This window comes from Hoplias malabaricus, chromosome X2 (genome assembly GCF_029633855.1).
Source record: "Hoplias malabaricus isolate fHopMal1 chromosome X2, fHopMal1.hap1, whole genome shotgun sequence".
Lineage (NCBI taxonomy): Eukaryota > Metazoa > Chordata > Actinopteri > Characiformes > Erythrinidae > Hoplias > Hoplias malabaricus.
The window spans coordinates 36,325,996-36,352,114 of NC_089819.1; the positions used below are offsets into that span (position 1 = coordinate 36,325,996).

The 26,119-nt window shown below is 39.2% G+C and overlaps 1 protein-coding gene and 1 long non-coding RNA gene across 3 annotated transcripts; one reads left to right on the forward strand and one right to left on the reverse strand.

The window, feature by feature from the left end:
• Window positions 1-412: 412 nt before the first annotated feature.
• Window positions 413-22,573, forward strand: LOC136676611 (platelet-derived growth factor subunit A-like). 2 transcript variants are annotated; one of them, XM_066653720.1, is made up of 6 exons: window positions 413-849; window positions 3,187-3,283; window positions 11,265-11,378; window positions 13,401-13,588; window positions 20,748-20,868; window positions 21,980-22,573. In XM_066653720.1, the coding sequence occupies exons 1-6, from the start codon at window positions 778-780 to the stop codon at window positions 21,988-21,990; spliced, it is 603 nt and encodes a 200-aa protein (XP_066509817.1). In that variant the 5' UTR covers window positions 413-777; the 3' UTR covers window positions 21,991-22,573. The 2 variants fall into 2 exon arrangements, with proteins under 2 accessions (XP_066509817.1, XP_066509818.1); XM_066653721.1 differs by lacking the exon at window positions 11,265-11,378 and having other exon boundaries at window positions 21,980-22,572.
• Window positions 5,355-15,166, reverse strand: LOC136676616 (uncharacterized). Its single transcript, XR_010796307.1, has 3 exons — window positions 15,042-15,166; window positions 7,981-8,021; window positions 5,355-5,885 (listed from the first exon to the last, which is right to left on the reverse strand). It is a non-coding gene; the product is annotated as an uncharacterized lncRNA (long non-coding RNA).
• Window positions 22,574-26,119: the final 3,546 nt, after the last annotated feature.

Below are 26,119 nucleotides of genomic sequence, written 5' to 3' on the forward strand. Positions count from 1 at the left end.
CTATCTGATCCACTCATAGCACAACGCACACTAACAGCACAACCAGTGGTGTAGAATGATCCACCAACCAAATCTTTACATGTGCTATGGTGGTAAGGGTGATAGGGAAATAATACAGCATTAAGAGTAACAGGTGGACTACAGTCAGTAACTGTAGATCTACAGCGTACTCCTTTATGGCCCGTGGAGCTGATTAAATGAATAATGAGTGTACACATAAGGCTATCATGTTAATGTTTTGGCTGTTTGACTGATGTAGGTCTACAGATATTGTGTTTAAGTGCCTGTGCTGCTTAAAAGCTCTCGTGGAAACCACCCTTGAGGAATCTTTGGGGGCGCGCGCACTCACACACACACGTGTTCCCGCACATACAGCTTCTAGCTGGACTTCTTCTTCAGAGACGAGAGGAGTCAGGAGTTCATTCAGAGACTAACGGAGCGACGAACAGGCACGAGCGTCACAGAGAAGGGAGGAGAAGAGACCGCAAACTGTTTACAGTTATTTGTCCGTGGATTTTACAGCCTGCATTTCTACGTTAACAGCAGGATTGTGATTGTGTTGCGAGAGAAAGATGCTAAAATATTCGTTTCTATCTGACGTGAAATGAGCGTCTTGTGCGCGCTCCACAATTCTGCTCGTCTCGCGCCCTGACGCTTCGGATTAGAAAAAGCGGACCGTGATCTGAGACCTGGAAGACGCACTTTATATTGGAACACACACACGCTGTCTCTGGGGATGGTCTCCGGTTGTTCTTTGTGCTCGGTGGTCCGGTAGCGATGAGAGGAGCGCTTTGCTGCCTATTCGCCTGCTGCCTCTGTCTCATACACACCCGCACTGCCGCTGCTGAGGTAAACACACACGCGTCTCTTCTGGTTGATTCCCCTATTGTGTTCCACGTTACATTCACTGATACGCTCTATATTTAATTCAGCTGACTCGTTGTGTATAGCCTATTATCTCATTAGAAACGTGGCGGTAACAAAATGTTACCTTTGAGCAAAGGTAACATTTTGCCCTACGTTCACTGTGCCCCAGGACAAGCCTTGGCTAGTTGGGTATAAAGCATTCCAGTTTTCGGCTGTGGAGCAGAGGAACTGGGTTTTATGGAGAGATGGAGCACCATCCAATATCTTTGGCATAGGTTGGAGTGCCAGAAATGATCATCTAACATCTGTACCAGACCTTACACTGAATGGCATCAGATCGTCACCGCAATGTTCCATCATCTAGACTTAATCCTTCATAGAAGGTGTGAAGATAAAGTCACTGCAGCGACGGGCAATAACGTAGCATACTATAAATAACCTTCATTCCTAAAAATCACACACACACACAAAACTTTTGATAAGTTAGTGTCAATTTTTAGCTATAGACTGTTTGCAAGTACAGTAAAGGTCTCAGATAAACAAATGAATATAGTCGTATGCAAGCTTAAACCACACCAGGCTAAATCATATCTAATGCTGATGACATGTTTAGGTTAAATATTCCCTCTACAGGGAGCAGAAAGGGCATTAAACTTAAGTATTTTAACGCACCATTTCTATTTTGGTTTACATACTGAGGGGAAAAAAACATGAACTCTAAAATATCTTTTGCACAGGCCCAAAAAGTGAACAAACAAACAATTTGGCAAGGAGTGTCTAGAGTTTTGCATATGGTCACTAGTGATTTTAGGTAAACAACATAGATTATACATTAAAACCTTAATAAAAAAAAATATCTACGTTTCTTGGAGAAATTTTTTTTCTATAACTAAATTTCACTTTGAAGTATAATAATAAAAAATACATTTGAATAATTCAATTAATTGTATAGTTTTTGTATTTAAACAGTTATATTTAAATACCTCAATATTTACTAAACCCAGTTAACTGAACACAATATGAAATATAAGAAAATCACGTATTCATTAAGAATTAGTATTATCCAGATTGAAGAAAAGTGTGCTTTTTTTATATTTTCACCAAAATTTTGACTGAAGAGTTGAGTTAAATATTGATGTTCAGGGCACCTAAATTGTGTATTAAAAGTAAAAAAAAATGTAATTAAAAATATACATGTATTTTTAAGTGTTCTCCCCGTGTCCGCGTGGGTTTCCTCCGGGTGCTCCGGTTTCCTCCCACAGTCCAAAAACACACGTTGCAGGTGGATTGGCGACTCGAAAGTGTCCGTAGGTGTGAGTGTGTGAGTGAATGTGTGTGTGTGTGTGTTGCCCTGTGAAGGACTGGCGTCCCCTCCAGGGTCTATTCCCGCCTTGCGCCCAATGATTCCAGGTAGGCTCTGGACCCCCCGCGACCCTAAATTGGATAAGCGGTTACAGATAATGGATGGATGGATGGTTACAGATAATGAATGAATGAATGAATGTATTTTTAAGAAAAGCAGTACAACTTGAACTGTAATTAATATTATTTTTGGTTATTTCTAAAATTGGTGGAACAGTTATTCATTTAAGCCACAGTCAGCAAAGGAACATTGAAATGATTCAAAAAATAGTTTAAAAATACTGGAGTTGTACTAAAGTCCTTGCAGTGTCAGCATGGCTGGCAGTAGTCCCCATAAATGCTGAACATACATACAACAGATACACACACACACACACAGTTGGAGAGTGATACATAGGCACAAGATATATCTATTCATTTATTAGCTACAGTGAAAGGGAAGTTAAATGATAATATATATATATTACCACCACTTTTCCCTGTGTTTATCCCCAGTAAGTTGATCCCTTGCTAAATTTCCTTTGGGATCAATAAACAATAAAGTATATATCTAATATCACTGCCCAACTCTTTGTGTGAGAGTGTGTGTGTGTGTGTGGTGGGGGGTGGCGGGGGAGCTCAGCTGCTGTACTGTACAGATATTTGAGTACTGAGTATATACTTTTGACTTCTGCAAGACTGATTATATGATTATTCCATGACTATGTATACTTAGTTGAGGTTTGTTTTAGATTACCCTGAAACAACATGAAATTCACATTTGAGTGAATGTTATGTAGGTTTAATCAAATTGTCCTGCGAGTACAATATTAAATATATTATGTAAATTTCTGCAATACTCAGGACATCTACACAGCTGTTTGTTTAGCTGTATTTACCATGAGTTAAAAGCTATGTATAAGCAAAATTACTCTTCAACCTGCCAACACACTGACTCTGAACATGTTGCTCCTCAAGGCAGAGTCTTTACCCCAAGAGCTGATTGAGAGAATCTACAGCAGCGAGATCAGCAGCATTAGTGAACTCCAGAGGCTCCTGCAGTCCCAATCCTTGGGTAAGGCAAATAAACAAATGTGCAATAATCAATCAAGTTTAGGAAAAATGTTAAAACCTCCAAAACAGCTTTTTAGTAACTGTCTGCCATAATGTGGCATTACAGTCGGTTTCAGTTTATAAACTGTGTTTTATAACTACACACAAGCAAACACATTCAGATAATTCTTGTAACAAAGAGCGATGTTTAAGCCCTAGCATCATGATTTGATATTAGATTGATAGCTATTGAACACAGCAACTTTAAAGGAACACTAGGTAAGTTTAGGTGTTTTTGCTCCTGGGCTTCCTCTACAGTGCAGAGTGTAATTTATTTTTACAAAACTGTCTTAAAATGAAGGGGATGGAAGGAAAGGGAGGGAGAGCTGGGCTGATTTCCTACATACCTCAAGAAGTGACAGAGTGCAGTTTCTGCAGTGCTGAGTCCAGACTAGCAACGACAGCGGTGCTATTCTCGCTATTACATGTCACTGAATCATCACAATGATTTTGAAGCTGTATTTTTAAGCTACAAATACTACATAGTGTTCCTTCAAAGGGGAGTGTAGTACACTGTAGGTGCACTACTAGGTGTACTATAAAGGGTTGTAATAAATTTTTTGTGACATGCTGTGGTCAAGGAATACCAAAATATCAAAATACAAGTATCTAAAAGCACAGCACCATTCTCACCCTGTCTATACAGCATTTATCAGGACAACCGGTTTCAGTGTACATGTCTTTAAATGAAAATGAGCCTCTTTTTACAATACACCCAGCAGTCAGGTATTTAGACATGGCTTATTTACTAATTTTCATGTTCTTTTCGTCCCATTTCTTGGTTTTTGTGATATTTCTCTGATTTTAATGATTTCTCTCTGTTTGTTTTGCTGTTTAATCCTGTCTTTGTGCTCTCACATATATACGGGTCCATGGCTGCTATTGGAGACATCAAGATGAAGCAGTGCATCATAAAATCAGAATGACAAGATTTATCCCATAATTCAGACTTGGGCAGGTCACTGACCGGGTAGTTTTATATTTCAGAGCGTCTAGGTGGGTAGGAGCTCAAGAAGTGATTTTTCATAATATTTCCCCATTTAAGGTGCGTTCATCCTGGAAACATGCGCTCAGTTGTGGGCACACAGTTACTATAATCTCTATTGAAACAAGTTGACAAGTTCAACATGCCCAAGTCAAGTCAAGTCACCTTTATATTCTATAGTGCATTTCAAAGACAAAAGATGTCAGCCAAAGTGCTGTACAGGTATGAACATATTAAAAAACTATGGGAAGCATAGTAAGTGCATGTAAAAACAAATCAAGATTAAATAAAGAAATAAAAGGGCTACTGATGGCAAGACAAATTAAAATACAGAACCAAATTAATAAAATAAAATGAACTCATACAGGAGACTGAAAGCTTGGTCTTTTAAAGGGATTCAAACACTTGAGTGAATAAGTAGGTAAAATATCTACTGTATGTGATTCTTTTATAAATATTGGAAGACTATATTGGAATATTGTTCAAGAGTCATAGAGCAGCTACAGAAAGGCCCAGTCCCCTTTAAACCTCAACCAAGAGTGAGGGACATCCAACAGCATTTGATTGGAGGAGCGTAGAGCATGTGGTGTGGAATGAAAACAGAGCAGGGCAGAACTAGGCAATAAAAAGTTTTAAAAACAAACCATAACACATTAAAATCAACTTTGAATTTCACTGGTAAACCAGTGTAACAATGCAAGAACAGGGGTAATGCCCTCACATTTCTTGGTACCAGTCAGAATCCTAGCAGCTTAGAGCCAAATGTCAGCTAAAGCGTTATACAACCCCCCAACAATGGACTGCTGAGAAGCTGAAATACTGTTCTTGGAGCTAAAATATCATACAATAACTTGATGTGCTGAGCTGGTGTTTGTGATCAAGAACTAGGATCTGACACCACTACCTGACCATATTAAAGGTAATGTGTCTTAATGCCATTAAAGGATCATTAAATGGTCTAATATCTATTGTAAAGTCTTCTCAGAAAAGCAGAAAAAAATCACAGCAACAAAGTTTTGAAAACCCCTTTATTCAGAAGAAATGTAGAATAAGCAGGTGTCTGGATTTTCCTGTTTCTTAGAGTTACAAGGGATTCCCACACCCATACCAACCCTTCCGACCTTTTCAGAAGATCTGTTTATACAATAATTATCTAGTAAACATCCAAATCAACAAGATCAATACCCTATGCCACCTAGCAAAAGCCTCTTTTGTGGGCTTCTGGGCTTTACAGTCTGCCAACGTGGTCATAAACAAAACGGCAACAGCAAAAACAAACGGTTACTGACCTCATGCTGGGATTTAGTGGATGTGGTAACCTGCCTCGAGACATCATGCAACTCAACGGCTGTGAGAATCTGGTCTATGAGAAGGACGTGCTCTTTAATCTCCCTCTGAAGTTCATAGAAGTCACTGTCCAAGTCTGCTTTTATACCCAGGGCCTCCGCGACGGTTGTCTCGGAGACGGCGTCTCTGTCTAGTTTCAGGAGGCGCCACACATACTGCCTGTATGTGTGAACTTGGGTGACTGATGTCACATTCTCCGCTGGGAATTCTGCTGTCTTTCAAGATTAGTCTGCTGGAGAAAGAAGGCCAACAAAAAATCTAAAAAACAAACCACACCTAGGCTATTAGACCTAGCTGACCTAATAGTTTACAGAAAGCTTCTATATGATGACAAATGGCTATAAATAATAATATGTAAGCCTACCCAGAATCATTGGGTGAAAGGCAGGAACACACCCTACACACTCCATCTCGGGGCATTACACACACTTACACAAAGATGTATAGCATTGTATTATATATTATAAAATACTTTAATATTAAAGTATGATTTCCATTTATACATAGTATAAAATATAGTACCAATCAAAAGTTTGGACACATCTCATTAATCATTGGTGGAATAGGGCTATTCCCTGTATATTCTCTGCACAACCAAAGTTATGGTCTCGAACACATTAAGAAGGTGAGCATTTCTACAAATTAACTCTCGACAAGGCCACAGCTGTTCACTGAAAACCATTCCAGGTGATTACCTCATGAAGCTGACTGAGAGAACACCAAGAGTTGTCATCAAAGCAAAAGGCAGCTACTTTGAAGAATCTAAAGTATAAAAAATATTCTGGTTTGTTTAACACTTTTCTGTTTACTACATAATTCCATATGTGTTCATACATAGTTTTAATGTCTTCCAAATTCATTTACAATGTAGAAAATATTATAAAACAAAGAAAATATTGAATGAGAAGACTTTCAAATTTTTGACTGGTACTGTACATTCACAATGTGGGAAATGGCCCAAAACAAAAGAAACCCTCCCTAAATGGGCATGTCCAAACATTTGACAGGTACTATATGTTTGTCATTTGATTGGATCAGATTGTCAAGACATGACAACTACATTTCTGGCAGATTAAAGGTTTTGTATATTTAGCTCCTGGGCTACCCCTACAATTGCAGAGACAAATTTACAATCCAGAAATCCAGGGGGTGTGTGGTTTCCTACCCTCCTCCAAAAGTTACAGTGCAGTTTCTGCGGCGCTGAGCCCAAAGTAGAAATGACAGAGGCTCTGTTCTCCCTATTACCGGTCAGTGAAGGATCACCATAAGGTTTAAGGCAAAAATTCTTCTTAGTGTTCCTTTAAATCAGTGGGCCACACTTTAGCCCTGGCCTATTTCTAAAAGTAACATGTATATACTGATATCTAAAAATGGCAAAAACGTCCATGATATACTGTTATCCACAGAATTAGACAAATGTATTGATGAAATTCATCAGCTTTTAAATGGCTGATATTACAGCAGTGCTACTAAACCACTTAAGGTTGTATAATGTCTGTATTTTTAACCAACTACTGTTAAAGTTATTCTTTTCGCATATGGTGGATAAACAAGAATACCACAAATATTATGGAGTGCCCTGATAGAGCAATGTGCAACAGGAGCTCCATAAGTATTCGCATCAGATCAGATTTCCCCTCTGGATGTGTAATTGAAATGCAAACAGCTGCATGTGTAGAGCTGCTGGTGCTTGAGGGAGGTCAAGAGGCTCTCTCTATTATGCTGTTGTCATGCTGCCTTTATGAGCTTAGTGCAGCTGAATGCCAGTGCTGTAATGTATTATTCATGTTGAATTCCTAGCATGTGTGTGTTTGTGTGCCTCCAGGACTGGTTTTCTCGGGTCTGCTAACAAGTTTGTGAAAGGCTTGGTTAGCAATCTCCACTGCTCAGCCCTGAATTGAAGCCTCCCTCCCCTTTACATGCAGGGGTGGTTTCCGGGGGCAACAAGAGGGGCATGTAGCCCCAGGAGAAAGGCTCAGCTGGTGGCTGTGCTGCAGAGTGTTTTTGCAGTGCTACTGCTTACTCACCATGCCAGACCTTTTTTGCACACAGTCCTGGGCCACGTAGGATTCCCAATGCTGGTTCTACGTTGAAAAGGCCATTCAATCCTTTTTGTGACCTTACCTCATTTTTTTGATTGAAATGGCACTTTTATGAGTTCTATTTGTCCTGTAACCCCCTCGATGTACCTGTAATAAATTCTGGGACTATGCTGACTGAATTAATGTGACATTTAGTAAGTATAAAAAAATCTACCCAGTAAAGATTTATTTTAATATTTTACATTCCATAATGAATAAAATGAATCTATGCTAAAGTATACCAACCCTGTACTTGTACCCTGCTGTGCAGAAGCAGCTTGTTGAATCTGCAAAGAAAAGCATAGATTTTTGTTGGATTTGGAGTACTGTTTGTGATGAAGAAGTAATCATCAAACGTTAGTAATTGTAATGAGGTTCTTGTGGCTAAAATCCCATCAACTCTTTTCAAAAACGGCTCTGACATCTAGTGTAACTGAAGGTTAGATTAGCAGAGGAGGCACATGTGAGATTACTGAAGCCTAAGTCTCATTTATACTCCCTGTGTCAGCTCTGTTGACATGGTCGTTGAGCAACACATCCAGTAGAGGGCTGTTCGGAGTAAGAGTCAAACATGGCGATGGCGGAGGAACGTGTAGTCTGTAAAACAGAGTGCACAGTGCGAATGAGGCAGAGCGATTAGCAACACCATTCGCATCTTGCACTGCCCCCGCGGTCTCCAGTATTGCTCTGTCCCACCCGCATCCGTAAGCTTTCAGAAAACATGCAAATTACGTACAAAATGAACACAGTACGGACAGAAGGCTCAGTCCGTATATACGTATATAACGTTGAGCATAAATTAGCCTTTAGTCTCGAGACATATTTGAGCAGCAGGAGACACCTTCTTCAGAGGCACCAAGTTAAATTATCCTCCTTTCACGCAAAACAAAATACTGGGTTTGTTGCAACATTTCTAAAAAAATCATGAAAAAGAATTGAGTGTACAGTGTATTGCACATTTATTTCTTCCAAAGTAAGTTCTCGCAGTCAATGCAGGCAAACCACAAGGGCCTAGATTGACCCTTTAATTGTTTATGGTGCGGTATATGAAAATCTCCACCCAATCCATTTTAACCAATCACATTCATCACTGCCAGTCCACTGCTAACCAATTACGTTTCATGTGCCTGAAAAGCAGCACTGCCTCTAGAACCCTTGTGAGTAGCGATTTTATTCCAATTTTTCTTTCTTCTCGGTTGTCCTCTGTTGCACTACACGGCACTGTTTAATGGAGATTCGCAATTTAAAAACACTTCTTCATCAATGAGTGTGTCCAGATCATCAGGCACATTGTTTAAGAACAGCCAGGCTCTGCAAGCATTTAAAACTCCTCAAGCATTTATAATCTCCTCTACCAGACTCAACAAATACACTCTGCAGTTCCATTAGTCCCCAAAGCTGAGCCAAGCACTACAAGTGAAGCATGCATTAACTTAGGCTAACTACATGACATTACAGCACAAAGGTAGCCTCAAGTTCCAGTAAGTCTCCTTTAAGTCTTAATCATATACATTTATTCTCCCTGAAGGCTAAACACCTACAGTATGAGTGAGAGCTTATTTGTGTGGTTTTCAGTCAATGAAAACAAGCAAGAAACTTGTCTAAGCACACAGATCTTGTCTGATCAATTACAGAAATGCACATCTTATTTCCTTCATGACATGGACATAGCTAGCGTGATGATGGAATTACTCACACCTTTAGTGAAAAGGTCATACACAGCTAATCTAATGTGACAAAAGTCAACCACCAAAATGCCTTGGCTCGTTTTGGGAAAGGAAGAATTGTAAACTATAATTTTATTCTGTATATATATATATACCTTCTATGGTCAAAGTTTGCGTTTTTTACCCATGTCCTTCAGTAAAAGCTTCCTTTTTTATCTGAAAGTTTTGAAGTTGGAACAGTGCTGTGAAAATGATGCCACTTAGCCTCAAGAGCATTAGTGAGGTTAGTTAAAGATGTCAGATCATTAGTTCTGAATCACCAACACCATTCCAACTCATCCTAAAGGGTTTGGAGTGAGCAGCAGCATTACTGCTGTATTATTATATTTTTGTACATTTGTTCATACCCTGAAATGAATAAGTGGAAAAGATGATGATGATGACGATGACATTTGTTCATAATTATTACAGTTAAAGCAGTCAAATTATTACATTACAGTGTATAAATAGATATGTGACGCATTTATTTCTGAATCATCTATTTTTCTACTGGAGAAAGAGGACAAAATACTGGATCTGAGAAATGATGAAAGATTGAATACTTTCTATTTGTTCTTGTGCAATAATAATGTGCTGTCACATTTGTCACTGCTCCTACTCAGATATGCACAAAATCAATACTCAAAATCATTCTGAAAACAGCGCTGCCATGGAGGAAGAAGGAATGAAATTGGTTACTAGCTAGGTTTAGCCAAAGACACACTGCCCACAAGCAGACGTAGAGAGTCTGATACCTTCAGTGCGTTAAGTTGGCATTATTCTCAGAATTCTGCCAGTTGCATTCTAATTGGCTATCTGCACATCCGGGTATACGCACTTCCATGTATTCATTGTACTGGCTCTCATTTTGGTCCGAAATGAATCCTCCTTTTACATGTCTTGCCAAAATAGCAGATGTGTGACTGGTTGTTTTTGGTATCTCTGGGGCAGATTCTGAAGAAGTACTTTCCTATACATTATGACTTTTATACTACTGCCTCAGAGGAAGCTGCACAATGTTATTAAATAAAAAGGCTCTGCTTCCTCTGAGGCAGGCACAAAGGTAGGAATGGATGTGCACATGAGCACATGACTGCTGCCTCTGAGGAAGCACAGCATTTTTGTATAATCATTCTGCAGCTTCTTCAGAGGCAGAGCAATTATAGATCAAGTGTGCAAAATGTACTTTAGAATTGGCTTCTGAGGCATCAAATTACATTATCCTCCATTCAAACAATACAAAATATTTTTCAATGCTCCTAAGAAATTATGAAACAGTGTACAGTAACAAAAAAGGGTATAAATTATATTAGACACTAACCTATTCCAAAGACATTTGTGGCATTCAGAGCTTTCAAACCATGGGTGTCTAAGCGTTTATTATGTGGTATTTGAAAATCTCCACCCAATGCATTCTAATCAATCAGGTTCATCCCCACTGTTGGCTTGTAACCAATTGCATTCCTTCTTTCCTCAAGGCAGCACTGCCTTCTGAACTTATGTTGAGCAGTGACTTTTCCCAGGAGCCTTAGAGACTGAGTACTCATTCTCGAGTTTGTCCTATGTGCTCATGAAATATTATATGCTTTTGCTCAGATTTTCATTGCCAAATGCAAAAAAAGGCTTTTGACCAAGTTGAGAAGAGTGTGTTGGTTACACCAACCATTCCAGCCTGAATAATTATGGACAGATGCAGCCACCTAAGTTTATGAGCAGCGGAAGCAGAGACAGATATTTAAATGGGATTTGAAAATACAAATTAATCTAAACTGAAAATATGAGAAAACAGCAAAATATAACAACACACCCCTGTTGTTCTAAAAGGTGCAGAGAATGAGGCAGTACGTGAGACTAAATGGAACTACCATAAAGATGGTTTCAATGACAGTACCAACCTCAAGAGCTCACATTCAAACCCCAGACGCAAGAGAAGCATCGGTAAGACACGCATTCACACTCTGAAATGAAGTTTAATAGGTAGAGATTCCATACATGTCAGCAATCATGTTGCAGCCTGTTCAGAGTCTGAACTGAATAACCTTCTTAGATCAGCACACACTCTCCCAGAGTCTGCTGCATGTTATTTTAGCTGTGTATATACAATATATATGTACTCACTCTTTTACACTTGCTTGCTCACTTTCTGCTGCTTGTGTCATGGCTGAATTTGACTCAGCTCAGAGCAAAACCTGATCCAGGTTCTCTGTGAACAGATGGAGATTTTGTTTGTCCATATTCTGTGTAGATTCAATTGCAATTTATTTGGATATTACATTATATACATTTGAGTTATTTTATCAGAAATGCTTGCTATATACAAGAATCAGCCATAACATTATAACCAGCTCATTGTTTCTGCATTTACTGTCCATTCCCTCACTATGTTTGCCCTCTTTAATCCTGTCCTTCAATGATCAGGACCACAACAGAGCAGGTATAACATAGGTGGTGTATCCTGCTTAGTGCTACAGTGAAACTGAATACAGGGGTGTATTAGAGTGTGTGTGTGTTGTTTTGTTATAAGCACTGGAGTTTGTAAACACTGTGTCCATTCACTGACCACTCTATTAGAGACACATAACTCTTTGGTCCACCTTGTAGATGTCAGAGACAGTAGCTCATCTGTTGCTGCACTGTTTGTGTTGGTTGTCCGCTAGTCCTTCATAAGTGGTCACTGAATGCTGCCCATTCAATGCTGTTGGCTGAATATTTTTGGTTGAGGGACTATTCACAGTCCAGCGGAGTCACTGAGGAGTTTAAAAACTCCAGCAGCACTGCTGTGTCTGAACCATTCATGCCAGCACACCACCATTTCAGTGTTACAGTAGTGCTGAGAATGATACACAACCCAAACCATACCTGCTCTGTGTGGGTTCTGACCATTGAGGAACAGGGTGAAAGGTGGAAAATCAAAGTATGCAGAGCAACAGACTGGCTACATTCTGTAATTTTAAGATTACATGGTCAGTGGAGCTCAGAGAATGAACAGTGAGTGTAGAGACAAGGAGGGGGTCATATTGTTATGGCTGATCGGTGTAGGTGCACTTTGTAGTTTTGTAGCTGCTAAATTTAGCCCAAATTTTTCTTTATTATATATATATATATATATATATATATATATATATATATATATATATATATATATATATATATGGGTGTGTGTGTATACATATATACACATTTCCCTGAAATGTTGTAAAATGCAATAAAATATCTGTGAATCTGTGGTTTGTTGAAGTGGTTTGTAGTTTTACCTTAAAAATACAGCTTCAAAATTATTGTGATTACTTACTGACTTGTGATAGGGAAAATAGAGCCTTTGTCATCATTACTCTGGGCTAAATGTAACTTTTTGGGTTAGGGGTGGTGTTAGGGATGTATCAGTAACCACAAATTTGGTGACATGCTTATGTGAGTATTTTCCATTGATATGGAGGCAAAGGTTTTTAGAGACACATGCTGCCATCAAGACAGTATAGTTTTCTGAGGAGTCTATGGTTATTTCAGAAAAACAATGCCAGATGTTTAAAAAGTGTGATTAAAAGGGAATGTAATGTAACATAGTGGAAAACATTCCTCTTTCCCAGATCTTTTTTTTTTTTTTTTTTAAACAAAACAATCAAGTTGGTCAAGATTTTTGCTTTGTATATTTGTCAGTTAAATTAATCTTTAGGAGAATTTAAACATGACAGATTTAGCTTTTTATGGTATTAAAAAATCCAAACTTGAAATGTTTTTGTATATGGTTATACTGAGTTGTTCTTTACTGTTTTTAATACTTAGGGCACTTTTAATATATTACTGAATCTACTGAATGTGTTTTCCACTGATGCACTGTACTTTTCAGTGACTTAGAACAAGCCCCTGTCTAGCTACAGTAATGGTATACTTTAGGTGTAGGTACAAAGCAGATGAACACAATAAACTGACAGTGTGTACTGTGTGTATGTCTGTGTATAGAGGAGGCAGTTCTGGCAGTGTGTAAAACTCGTACAGTGGTGTATGAAATCCCCCGCAGTCAGGTGGACTCAACGGCAGCAAATTTTCTGGTTTGGCCTCCATGTGTGGAGGTGACACGCTGCTCTGGCTGCTGCAACACCAGCAACATGCGCTGCCACCCAACCAAAAAAACACACAGAACTGTCAAGGTAGGAATGTATGAGCACACCCCCACCCCCACAACACACAAACACGTTGGCATTTGCCACCCAGCCAAAATACAAACACATGTTCATACACACACAACACTTAAAAAGGGAGAATATTCTCATGCAGCTACATGAAAAAAAGCCTTACTGTAATTACTGTTAAAGAAGCAACACGGACTGCTACCCAACTGCTTAGAAACACAAACTCCTCCATCTTTTCTAGCTCCCATGTACCCTCCTCTTCTTTCCTTCCTCAGCTTCTCCTCCCTCAGTAAAAGCTCTCTGTGTAATCTCTGCCAGAAATTCTAGACTGTGGGGAGGCTTCACTAACGGACCTCTGCACTATTGAGACGAACACCGGAACAAGAACACTGCATGGCACACCAGAATATTCCAGAAATGCCAGCTTTCCCCCACAGCTCTGCAGCTGCACAGTGCTCGACTTACCAGTGCATAAAGACAAACACAATTTTTTGGTAAAACTGTGGAAAGTGACAGATTGAGGAAGAAATCAACACTCTTTTATACACCAGGAAAGAGAGAATCTCAAAACCTTGTAATTATATCTCTTCGTCTAATCACCCCTCTGACAATTTGAAAAAACAAAGCGTAATTTTACAAGCTGCCAATGTGAGTCGGATAAAACCAAATGTGATGGCTGCTGTAGAGTGGAGATTTTACAAATACTTAGTTTGTGCTGAATGTCTGCATTTCTTCATGATTGACAAGTCCCTGGCCAATAAGTCCTCTGCAAGGTTTTGGTTCCATAAGGTGTTTTGCCCTTAGCAGAGTACAGAGATTTATTCAGTTACACAAGTGGTTACCAATCTCCAAGGCTATGCAAGTCAATCGCAATATCACATGTTGCTTCAGTTATCAGGTTTAAGTTACTATAGCTGTGTCATTCTGTATCCACAGTGGTTCATGAGCTAGTTAAGCAGGGGCATATAACTGTGAATTTTGACATGTGAATTTTGACATGCGAATTCGCTTCCCTGACCAATAGTGCTGTGACTCTGTAGTGTCTCTGCCCTGTCCGCTTAGCCAACATGGCCCTGACAGTTTCGGCTGAAACGGGAGTTATTAAAAAAATATTTCATGTGGATTACAAATTACAACACAAGCGAATGTTACACTATACCCTGGTGTTCTGCTGAGGTGTGCTACCTTGTCGAAATGAGCGACAATTGTGTACTTTTACAATACAGCTGCCTAAATAAATAAAACTGTAAGTAGCAGGGGCATAGCATCAACCTCTGGGCCCTATGCACAAGCACTGCACAAAACTTTACTGAATTTATTTTTATTTGATTAAAAGCTCTAACAGTAAATTCCACAAAAGGTAGCCTAGCATCATAGGCCTTAACAAAAAAAATATTTAGAGTTTACCTCAGATTACTGATAAGGCATTATGTTATTTCTAATTTTGTGTTATGCAGTTTTTAGCACTTACAATTGCGATAGTATTGAAGCGTTTTATAAACACAGGAGTTCATTTAATGTAGGCCAGGGGTGTCAAACCAAATCCACGGAGGGCCATGTGGGTGCAGGTGTTCTTTTCAACCACGCAAAAGCCCGACACTACTGAAAGTCAAGATCTATTGATTAGATCCAATGATTAAAAACAGGTGGAATAAGGTGTGGCTTCTGCGTGGAAAACCTGCACCCACACGGCCCTCCGTGGATCTGGTTTGACACCCCTGATGTAGGCTATTTGCTTTCATACTTGGGCTCACCTTTCTTGGAAGATAAGTTTGGTAGCAGTCTCTTTCCTGCTTCTTTTCTTTTCTGAAAACCGGATTTAGTTAAATGCGCCTAGTTAAAAAAAAACAGTGAAGGCAGACTAAACCATTTCATGCAAGGGGTGAGGGTGCCTGCCCTCAGACACTATATGTAGATTAGGACACAAAATTCAATCCATCAATCAACTGATTTTTTTTACCCAAAATATTACATTTACATTAGTTAGTTAGTTTAATGTATTCTTTAAATGATGTAAATATTCCAGACTCCTTAAGGGCCCTTCCCTCACATGGGGCCCTGGTAACTTAGCCCCATTTTTCACCCCACTATGATGCCTAGGGCTGGGCAATACAGACTTTGTAATAATTTAATTTTTGTAATAATTTTAGACTTTTTTAATAATTGCTTTATTAATTTACAGACCTACAGTGTCTGTAATAAAGTTCTTTTAAGAACAGTGTAAAGGCTTCGGCTATGTGCTCCCAGTGTGGTTTTCTGGGAAATAGCTCATCTGCCGACATGCACTTTTAATCTCTCAAACTTCAATAAATTGGATAGTCATGCTCAAATATGGCTCACAGGTTTACTCTCGCGAGCCTGTTGGAAAGGGTCTGTCTGATTTAAATGTACGTTAGGCAGTACTTCTTATGCAAATAAATTGTGACTGGGCAATTGGTATTGTGGGTCAAGAGTTTTAATCAGACTTTTGGAGTCCTTTTGCTCTACTGTTGAAACAGGGAGCATACCCTTTGCTATGTAGTGAACTACTGCCACGCCACTTTGTTCTTTTCATTTTGTAAGGCACAGCGTTAGCTAATGAAGCTTGCAATGCTGTCTGAACTGGTTTGGGGGAACTAGGACGTGAATGCTTCAGAACAGTAGCAGCAGCACCTCAGAGTAGGGCACCACAGAAGTTTGTGCTGCTGTTGTAGGTGGTGAAATAAGCTGGTAGTACTAGCGCATTATGAGATTATCTCCTTTAGGCATTCCCTGCAGATAGCTGTTTCTGCTACTCATCTGACTGGTAAAATCCGAACCATTTCCATATAACCGAACCGCTGTTCTTTTTATAGACTAACTCCTCTTAACGCTCTGCGATACTCGCCTCTCTTGTGTGTGTGAGAGAGAGAACGCGGGTGGGGCTGTAAGCAGAGCGAAACCGACAAGCTGAGCAGAGCACAGACTCATAATGAGAGAACAGAATGGCTCTATACAAGATTTAGGCATAGAGAAACTTAAAAACTTCAAATATCGATATAAACGATATATCCTCACTCCATATCATGCTCTGTTCTATCCCGATATATTTTAATATATCAATATACCGCCCAGCCCAATGACGTCCCTGGTAAGGAGCATATCATCGTTGTCAAATTAAACATTTAATATTGTGGGCCTGAGCATGAGCATAGCTGCTATAGGATAGGTTATATTGGGATATATTGTTAGGTAGCACAACTTGTCAGAACACCTGTGTAGCAATTGCAGACAGTGTACAGCCTCAGGCACCGAGTACCACCACAGCCAACACCCAGCTGAATGTTGAAATAAGTCAACAGATTCATTTTGTGATATTGAAGGCTATGGGGACATATACAGCTTTATTATTTTAAGTAGGCTAAGGCTGGCATTTATGCTGGTAAATCATTAATTTTTTCAGATTTCAAAAGGCGATCTTATATGTAAAAAGTTTGGTGACCACTGTGTTGCACAAATAACAGTAGTGAGCAACAAGGCATTCATCTTTTACTATATTGACACTAATGGTGCTTTTCCACTGCATGGAACAGACTCTATTGCTTTTCCACTAGCCAAATATTGTACCTGATCCCTGGAACTGGGCACTAAGGCCCTGCTTGCACATTGTATGAACAGAGCCAAGTGTAGGTACTTAATGTGAGGTGTAAACCTTGCAGAGTGCTTATCGAACAGAGAGACTTGTTAATCACCACAAAAAGCAGACATCCAGCATTAGCCGCTTGTAAAAAGGTTACAGCAGTCATATTTGTTTTTAACGGACTCACAATGGCAGCTTGTAAAATTATGCCTTGGTGTTTTGAAGAGGTTCAAAGGCCCCTCAAATTGGTGGTTGATAAAACCCCCAGCAGGAGCAAGACAAGCTACAAGGAAATCTCTTCTGATCTATGACAACTGTTACACAGAGCCATGTTCAGCCCAAAAAAACAAAATCACACAAATATATGACGACTAAGGTTACCACCACTGTTGCTGTGTTTTGAAAAAGCCTGTGGTACCAGTTAGGGACAGGATTTGCAACATCACTGGTTACATTCCTTGGGAGAGTTGTGCTAGTGGAAAAGTGACCAGGGAAAAGTTTGTCAAACTGTGACGTGCCAAGCCGTGTTGAATCGAGCCAAGCCCATGCCATGCAATGGTAAAGCACCATGATTCTCTATTAAAAGAGAAAACTTTGTCTGGTTACAGTCACGATAAAATGGGTCTGCTTTATAAACACAGAATGAGCTTGGTTATGGTAATGATATCCAGAATAGTGTACGTTATTACCAGTACTACGATTACAGTGCTGACAGACAGTCATTTCTTAGTTTCTACTGTTATATAACCATTTATAATTCAGTTAGGAAAGCTTTTCTGGCCTGGCAGTGTAAGAGAGGAGCAGCAGGATTTCATGGCTGGTGAACGTACCGGGTTTCAGCCCCACGGGATAGTTCAGTAGCATAAACTGGCATAGACCACTGGAGCTACGTACCCGTCTCTTTTCCTGCCATCCATTTATCTCTGTGGTTCTGGAGCTGTGTGTGTGTGTGTGTGTGTGTGTGTGTGTGTGTTCAGAGCTGAATGGAGTGTTGTACAATCAGGCTTTCAGGGGGTTGGCACGAGTTGCAAAGAAGTTATAAAATGTGTATGTATATTTGTAAAAAGAATCAAACAGATGAAAGATTTAAAATACATATTTAAAATGTTTCTTTTACCTGGCCTCACCTTTCTGTAATAGATGGGTGTGTGTATGTGTCTGCTTTGTACATTTATTGGAATTCTGTAATAACAAAATTGGGAGGCATGATGCCTCGAGAGGTAGTGTCACTGTCACAGTGCACCAGGGTTTGAGCCCAGCCTCAACAGTGTGTGTGTGTGTGTGTGTGTGTGTGTGTGTGTGTGTGTGTTACCCTTCAATGGACTGGCAGCCGCTCCAGGGTGTGTTCCCATCTTGCACCCAGTGTTTCGTTGTATGCCACTGGAATAGCAAACTTTTTATGAGATACTTGCCAATTGAGGACTTCTCACTTTCATTAATGCCACTTCCTTTGTAGATTTGGCAGCTTTAACGCAGCCACTTCCTGCTGGAAAACTCAAGCAGCCCTGCTGTGTCAGATACACTCATACAATCACAACATACACTACCACACCACCACCATGTGAGTGTCACTGTGGCGCTGAGAAGGATTTTCTGCTTTTTTATATACATGCCATGTATGTGGCATTACTGGATGTGCAGACTAAAAGAAATTATTGTGACACTATCATACATTTTTGTAAGTGGTGTATTTATCTTCTCCTGTCTTTGTAAAAATGTACCAATATATATGACCTTTTGTCCTGACACTGTATAAAAACAAAATTGTGTCTCTCTGTCTCATATATATATATATATATGTCAGAGACGATTGCTCTAAGACTGCAAATGTCAAAAAATAAGTGATCAAATATATACTGTTGTGTGTACATGTCATGGAATAAATATGCACTACAACGCGCTCAACTTTTGTTCAGAATCAGCTTCTTATCACTAGTAAAGAGGCAGCTTTCCTCTCAATCATTCCCGCAGCTTCACAGTGCTTTAAACAGAGTTCAATAGTGAAGCAGCGAAGTGCAGCGAAACGAGACAAGCCATTGGATAAATGCTGGGCTTTGTCCCGCCCATCTGAGGCTCAGCGTCTCTGGGGGTCTATGGGGCAGTGGGTTGGCCTCGGCTGGCCCAGACGCTCAGCTTCTGCATGATGATTGGATGATCTGTCTGAGGCTGAATCCCTTTTTGATTGACAGTGAAATGAGCGAATCAGCTATCCTTTGGTGTAAAGATCTGTGGGAGTGTTAAATTTTCATTCTGTTCTGAGTTGAACCGGAGACGTTCTTAATCCTCTTAGCGGCATTTTCTTTTGTTAAAAACGACTAGCGACAAATAAAGCTTCTATTTCTGGTGGGTTTCTTCTATCACTCTTTCTGACTTCTATCGCAGTTTCTGTCCAGCAGGTGCAGCCCCTCCACCGTCACAAAGCACTCACAGGCGGACACACTTCACATGGGCCAAGGCTGTTTAAGCAGCCTAGCTCTGCTCGCCATTGAGAGGATACTAGTCAAGTCCCTGGAAAAGACGCGTTGTTGTCACAGATCATTTTCTTGAAAAGGAACGGAGGGTAGAATTTACGTATAAATAAACCGACACATTTTATGATGTAGGCCGAAATTGAGCTTTGAAAGACCAGCATCCGCCAGTGAGATATATATATATATATATATATATATATATATATATATATATATATATATATATATATATATATATATATATATATATATAAACTTAAGACTTAAGTTTAAGTTAAAAAATGTAAGGGAATTTGTGTTTGGAAGATAATGCATTTGTGGGAAGAACAGTAGTGTCGAGTATGTGGGTTGCGCCCATGAGAAATTTGCCAAATCTTCTCTGCCATTGCCAAACAGCTCATTTTTCTGTTGCTGTTGACACTTGTTTTGAGCTTCTGGTATCCCCAGGTGCTGCCAATAAGGTGCCGCCAATCAGGTGCCTGATTGACACCTGATTGGCAGCATCTGTGAGTATGGGTCCTGCTACAGTGGTCAGTAGGTGTCTGCTCCAAGAATTGGCATGCCATGTTTGACTGATCTGGATAGGGCCTGTGTGAAAACCAAGTTGCGGCATTATGTGAGGTGAGCCCTAGTACCATTTCCAAATTGAAGGCCAAGTTCCATATAATGGGGGATGTCAGAGACAGGCCGCGAAGTGGGCATCCCAAGAAGATGAAACCTCTTGAAGGTGTGTATGCTTCTTTCACATGCTACTGAGGCACTTGTTTGTTAAATGAATAAATTTGCAATATGTCTTGTTTCTTCAAACTTCAATCATCCAGTCCACCAAATGAGACAATGGCAGAATAAGCTGTTTGGCATTGGCAGAGATGATTTGGCAAGTTTTTCATGGGCGCAACCCACATACTCAGCTCTACTGCACTATTTAAAAGGGAAATTAACAGGCTTTCCAGCGGTATAAAATGTATTGCCAAGCAGCATTGTTACAACAAAGAAATAATCTACCAAACACATTTCCTTACTATATATATATATATATATGTATGTGTATATATATATATATATATATATGTATGTATATGTGTGTGTGTGTCTCTCTCTCTATCAGGTGGCAAAGTTAGAGTATGTTCGCAGGAGGCCGAAGCTGAGGCAAGTGCAGGTGCAGCTGGAGGACCATCTGGAGTGTGTGTGCATGTCCAAACACCACACAGAGTCACGCATATACTCAGGTACACATGCATTTTGCATTCAGAAAATCCTCTTTCATGCCTGTCTTTCCAAGCCCTCCATATTGCTGCACAGTAAAATACATGACCTTCCCAATATCAGCCTGTCTCCATCTCTTTATTTCCCTCAATCCCTGCCTGCTCTATAGGGAGATATCTACAGAAAGGATAAAGAAACACAGAAAGTAAAATAAAACATTTACATATTCTGTTCTTAGTCAGACTGTTTGAGTAAGCTAAAAGGTAGGAGAAGTTTGTGTAACCCAGTGGTTCTCAAACTTTTTCTATCATTACCCACCTCAGACAAAGGGGAATTTCCACGCCCCACCTGTACCATATCTCCCCCTCAAAAAAAGGAAATAAAATACACAAGTTTACAAATGTTCTAATTTATTAAAGTAACAACAACTTCTATCTCTAAATCATTAGCTAACATTATAACACCAGATACAACATTAACATCAATGTTCAAACATTCAAAAGTACAGAAAATTGGCCTATTAGTTAAACTGTGCTTCAGTTTCTCAGTTTTCAATCTGTGTAGAAATGAGCAAGGGCGTAGGAGTGAGTTTGATATGGAGAGGACATATTTGCTGAGTCAAAGTCAACCCCATTCCCAAAATATTAGATAGCTATGAGCTGATTCCTTGAGATAAGGCAGTAAAATACTGCATTTATAATGATGTGGTCCCAAACAATGCACTATACAACTTTACATACTACACTACAGAAACACTGATAAGGGTATATATATATATATATATATATATATATATATATATATATATATATATATATATATTGTTTATATACTATTTAGTGCAGCAGTGTGCAGTCTGGGACAAGGCCAGAGATTATCGTTAACTTGCTGCATGTTTAGAGCTGTTTTCTCACAACCTGAACACAGCTCATTAACATTAACTCTCAGATCCTCCTGTTTTCCAGTTATATACATATATATTATCTGTTGTGCTCTCGTTACTGACCTCAAGCACCGAGCTGGTAAAAAATAACTTTATAATACATTCTGGGAAGACTTTGCAACAAACTAAACAAAGTGGTTTACAAAACAGGAATTATGCTTAATATGATGTATTATTGTGTTTTTCTGCAGATATAAGGTGAGCGTGACTCAAATAAGTGGGCGGAGAGGGTGAATCAGAAGACCCACCTTGTCCAATCAGAATCCTCAGTCAGATGTCAGAAAATGTAGACAATAGACATCTGACTGTCTGGCTGTGCACTGCTGTTGTGGTTTGGACAAATGGCCTGGACGTTTTTTGGACTTTTAATGCCTCAAACTGTGACAAAAAAAATGGACGTAAAGGAAACATTTGTCTAATCGAGGGATTTTATTGCATGGACTCTGAAAACTCATAATGGAACATTAGTTATTGTTACATCTCAATGCCACTCATTGGATCTGTCTGAGATAATGGAGTCTCTAATACAACATTTCACTTTTATAACAAGATTTCTTCCTTCCAGGAAACACTTTTTTAGTGTATACTTCTATTTTTGTAGCTACTTTTTCTATCAGTACTGATATTCGCTAGTTTTACAGTAGAACAATCAGGCAAGCAAATGCTCAACAATAACTGCTACTAATAAACTATTTATAAATGCAGCAATATTGTTGGTCTTTTAAAGTAATATGAATTTGATTAAGCATAAGAAAAGTAAAGTAGAAAGAGGCTGTAAAAGTTATATAAAAAATTTAATCCAAACACATTTTACCCTGTGACTTTTGCTAAATTTTTCCCCATTGACAAATCTCCCCACCGGTTACTTTGGAGACCCATCTACAACGCTGATATGTTTGGGCTTAAGCTTAGATTATGTCTGGCCCATGAAACACACACACTTTCAGATTGTTTATGCCCAACAGACAGCTACAGTCCTCAAAACCTTACAGGAATTTCTCATGAACTGCTACATCCATAAAGCCGGCAAGAGCTTCTCACAAATTAGATGCTAACATACAGGATGTATAGCAGTGAAACCACAACCCTAGCTCACCTCTCATTGGTTTACAATATTTCAGGCATGAGATTAACCTCAGGTTTCACACCTGGGTGTCAGCATTCACCCACACTACAGGATTCAGAGTTATAAATATTGAACATGTTTCATATTTATGATTTACAATTGGGGCGGCCCGAGTGCATTGGGAGCAGATCGGAAAGTAAATACAGGATTATGGACTCCCCACACTGTAGGATAATCTGGCTAGATAATCTTTTACAATCAGCCCAAAATCGGGAGACCTTTTGCAATTGTCGGGAGGAGCAAATCGGCCTCAAAATTGCTCTGAATGTCCTGTAGTGTGGGCTAGACCTTACTTAGTAGATTCATTAGCTTTGTAGCTTCAGTTCAAAAATAAAGAAGAAAACTTCAAGTTGCAATGTTTTGCCTGACAGACTACATTTCAAGTGAAGAATGAATCTGTGCAAAAAAATTTTAACATTGTCAGTGGTGTGCACAGACAGGGGTGTGTGTAGGCATGCAAACCCTGATTACAAAGCAAGGCTTATCATGTGTGAAGACAAAGAAGAGAGCTGTAGGATCTCACACATACACACTGTCACCATAGGAAAACTTCATATGTAGTTAAAACTAATAGTGTAATCGTTACATCACCAGCAGTCGCTTACACCATTTAACACCCGTCCTCCAGACTGACATGTGCAACTCCAAGGGCTGAATTGTTTTTGTTGGAATGTGTTAATAAATGCTAAAAAGCAACACTGTATGTGGGAGGTGTGCGAAGGGCCTTTCCCCTTGTCAACATTGCTTAGGCAAATATCCACAAAAGGAGAATGAGAATTCTTAAAAATGTAACAGCTTCCATAGAAAGAAGCTTGTCACTGCATCTTTTGACAATGATACACATTTGGACAGCTCAATACATTTGGACGTTTCTTGTTATTATAGTTGCACATGTTGGCTAGCATCATGTTGAGTTATGGGGTAGACGGAGGACAATGATGCTCAATTAGACTTCAAAGTGCTTCAAGACCAATCTATCATAATTTGCAAGTAGTGGTTTTGATTTTAATGTTATGTTTAGGACATTTAGGCATAAGCACAGCACTGTTTGGCTATAATACAGAGGGAAAATATCCTGTAATGGATTGTCTCCAAAAAGGCACCAGTACAAGCGTGTATGTGTGTGTGACTTATTATGTGTGGTTTTCAAGGACAGGTTTTTCCAAAGGTTTATCTTTCCTCCATTCTTGGGCACCTGTCTGAGAAAGAGAGATCTATTGTATTGTCTTTGTGTGCCGGGTTACAGCAGAGTAACTTAATTCTGTGGTTAATCCCCTTTCAAAGCTTTCATTGCAGCAGACAGTGTAAATAAGTCAACGTCTGGTCGACCACTGGAATCAGTTTCTGACCTCAGACAGAGCTGGACAAAAGACAGGACACAGAGAATTTGTTTCTCATACTCATGTTTGAAGATACTCATTTCTTTCTTTATCTAAGAAAGAGGCATTATAAAGCACACTAACTTCAGTGGTAACTGCATGCACGCTAGCAGCTGTATTTTAGCCACAGAAAAATTATTCATTCATTCATCTTCTTTTTCCGCTTTTAATTTTCAGGGTTGCAGTGACAGAAAAATTACTTGAATTATAAAAGACACAAGCATAAATTGCTTTCCACTAGGGTATGAATTATACAGTGACAATTATGGGGGGTCAACTTATTCTTCAGGTCATAATGGGTAACCAGTAGAGTACAGGTGTGTACTTCAGTAAACTGAAGTCTTACAATCCTTACAGAGTCTTGCTTTGTTTACTGAAATATCTGCAGTCCATTAATGATAAATCCATTACATGTGTGTCACGTAACCCACAAAAACCTCTGCAGTCAGGGGTTACCAACAGTATATTATAGAGCAAAATCACACAATACTATTGGTTACTACCATACAAAAGTTAGGCCTTTACCTGAAAGGCATAGGCCACCCAATAATCAAAATCTGTCAGCAGTTTTCGTGCCCTGAAAATTAAATTCATGTTATAGTTAATTCTAAATAAATATGAATAATGTCACTGTAGCTTAGGCTTTTGTCCTATCTCATCCATTTATACTGGGACAAATACAACATCTACATTGTGAAATGTTAAGGGGAGAGTGGTGGAATGCCTTTATATAGAACATTAAAACATTAACCAATGTGTCTCAGCCATGTACTTCAGGTTTACAAATCAATATATTGATTCACTGCCGTAATATGTGTTTACTGTAGAACTACACACCGCAGCAACTAATACCTCACTACTACAGCCATTAGATTATGAAGATTTGTAGGTTAACCCCCCCCCCCCCCCCATCCTCCTCTTTTGGGGGGTTCAAGTCTTAAAACTATTGCTGTCATAATTTTAAATATGTTAAACTAAGCATATATAAGAATATTACTGAAAAAATTAATAGCTTAATAGCTAGCTTCATATTTTAATTCATATGCTTCACAACACTGCAGCAATAAAATTATAGAGGCATCTTCCAGCTAATGTCTAGTTATATATGATGTGAGTTTTCTACTCTAAATATACTATTCTCCTTTTAGCAACTTCAGCAAACCAGCCCAAACTAATATAAATTTCTGGGGCTGTGTGGCTCTTGTAGTTTCTGAAACATGAAGCCATGCAGAGGACTACAGTTTATTCAGGGGCACGATTGCACATTTCCTTTGGAATTTGCTGGAGGTGTTGAGGCAGGATTGGAGTCGGCTGAATATTTAATAAAAGCTTGATGTTTCATATGGATCTCAGCCCAAGGGCAGGTTAGTTCATTTCCTGTTTCAGTGTCTAACACCTGCCTGCTTCCTGTAATGAGGGAAACAGGTGATCACATTGTTCCAGACGGTCACCTGGGATAAACTCAGCAGGTTTTCAAATTTTCAGAGGAATACCACTGTCAAACCCTTGTGTTTGGAAGCAGTAAATTTTACGGACCTTTGTTAGTATGTCTGTCGTATTAATGGCTGTAAGAAATGTCAAATTACAATTAATGTTTCATCTGAAGAGAATTAGAAGGCTACCTGTCCATAAGGTGACTGCTTATGGATTTTGACATCAAATAACATTTATTTAATTTCCAAGGAAACAACAACTATTATGTTGTTCATTTTACAAGAGTAATTTCAAAGCAAATTAGATATACACTTGTGTAAGGAAGTGGAAAGCAAGTCAATTGGAGTTTTTGTAAAATATAGAAAGGTACTCATAACAACTGCAAAAACTGG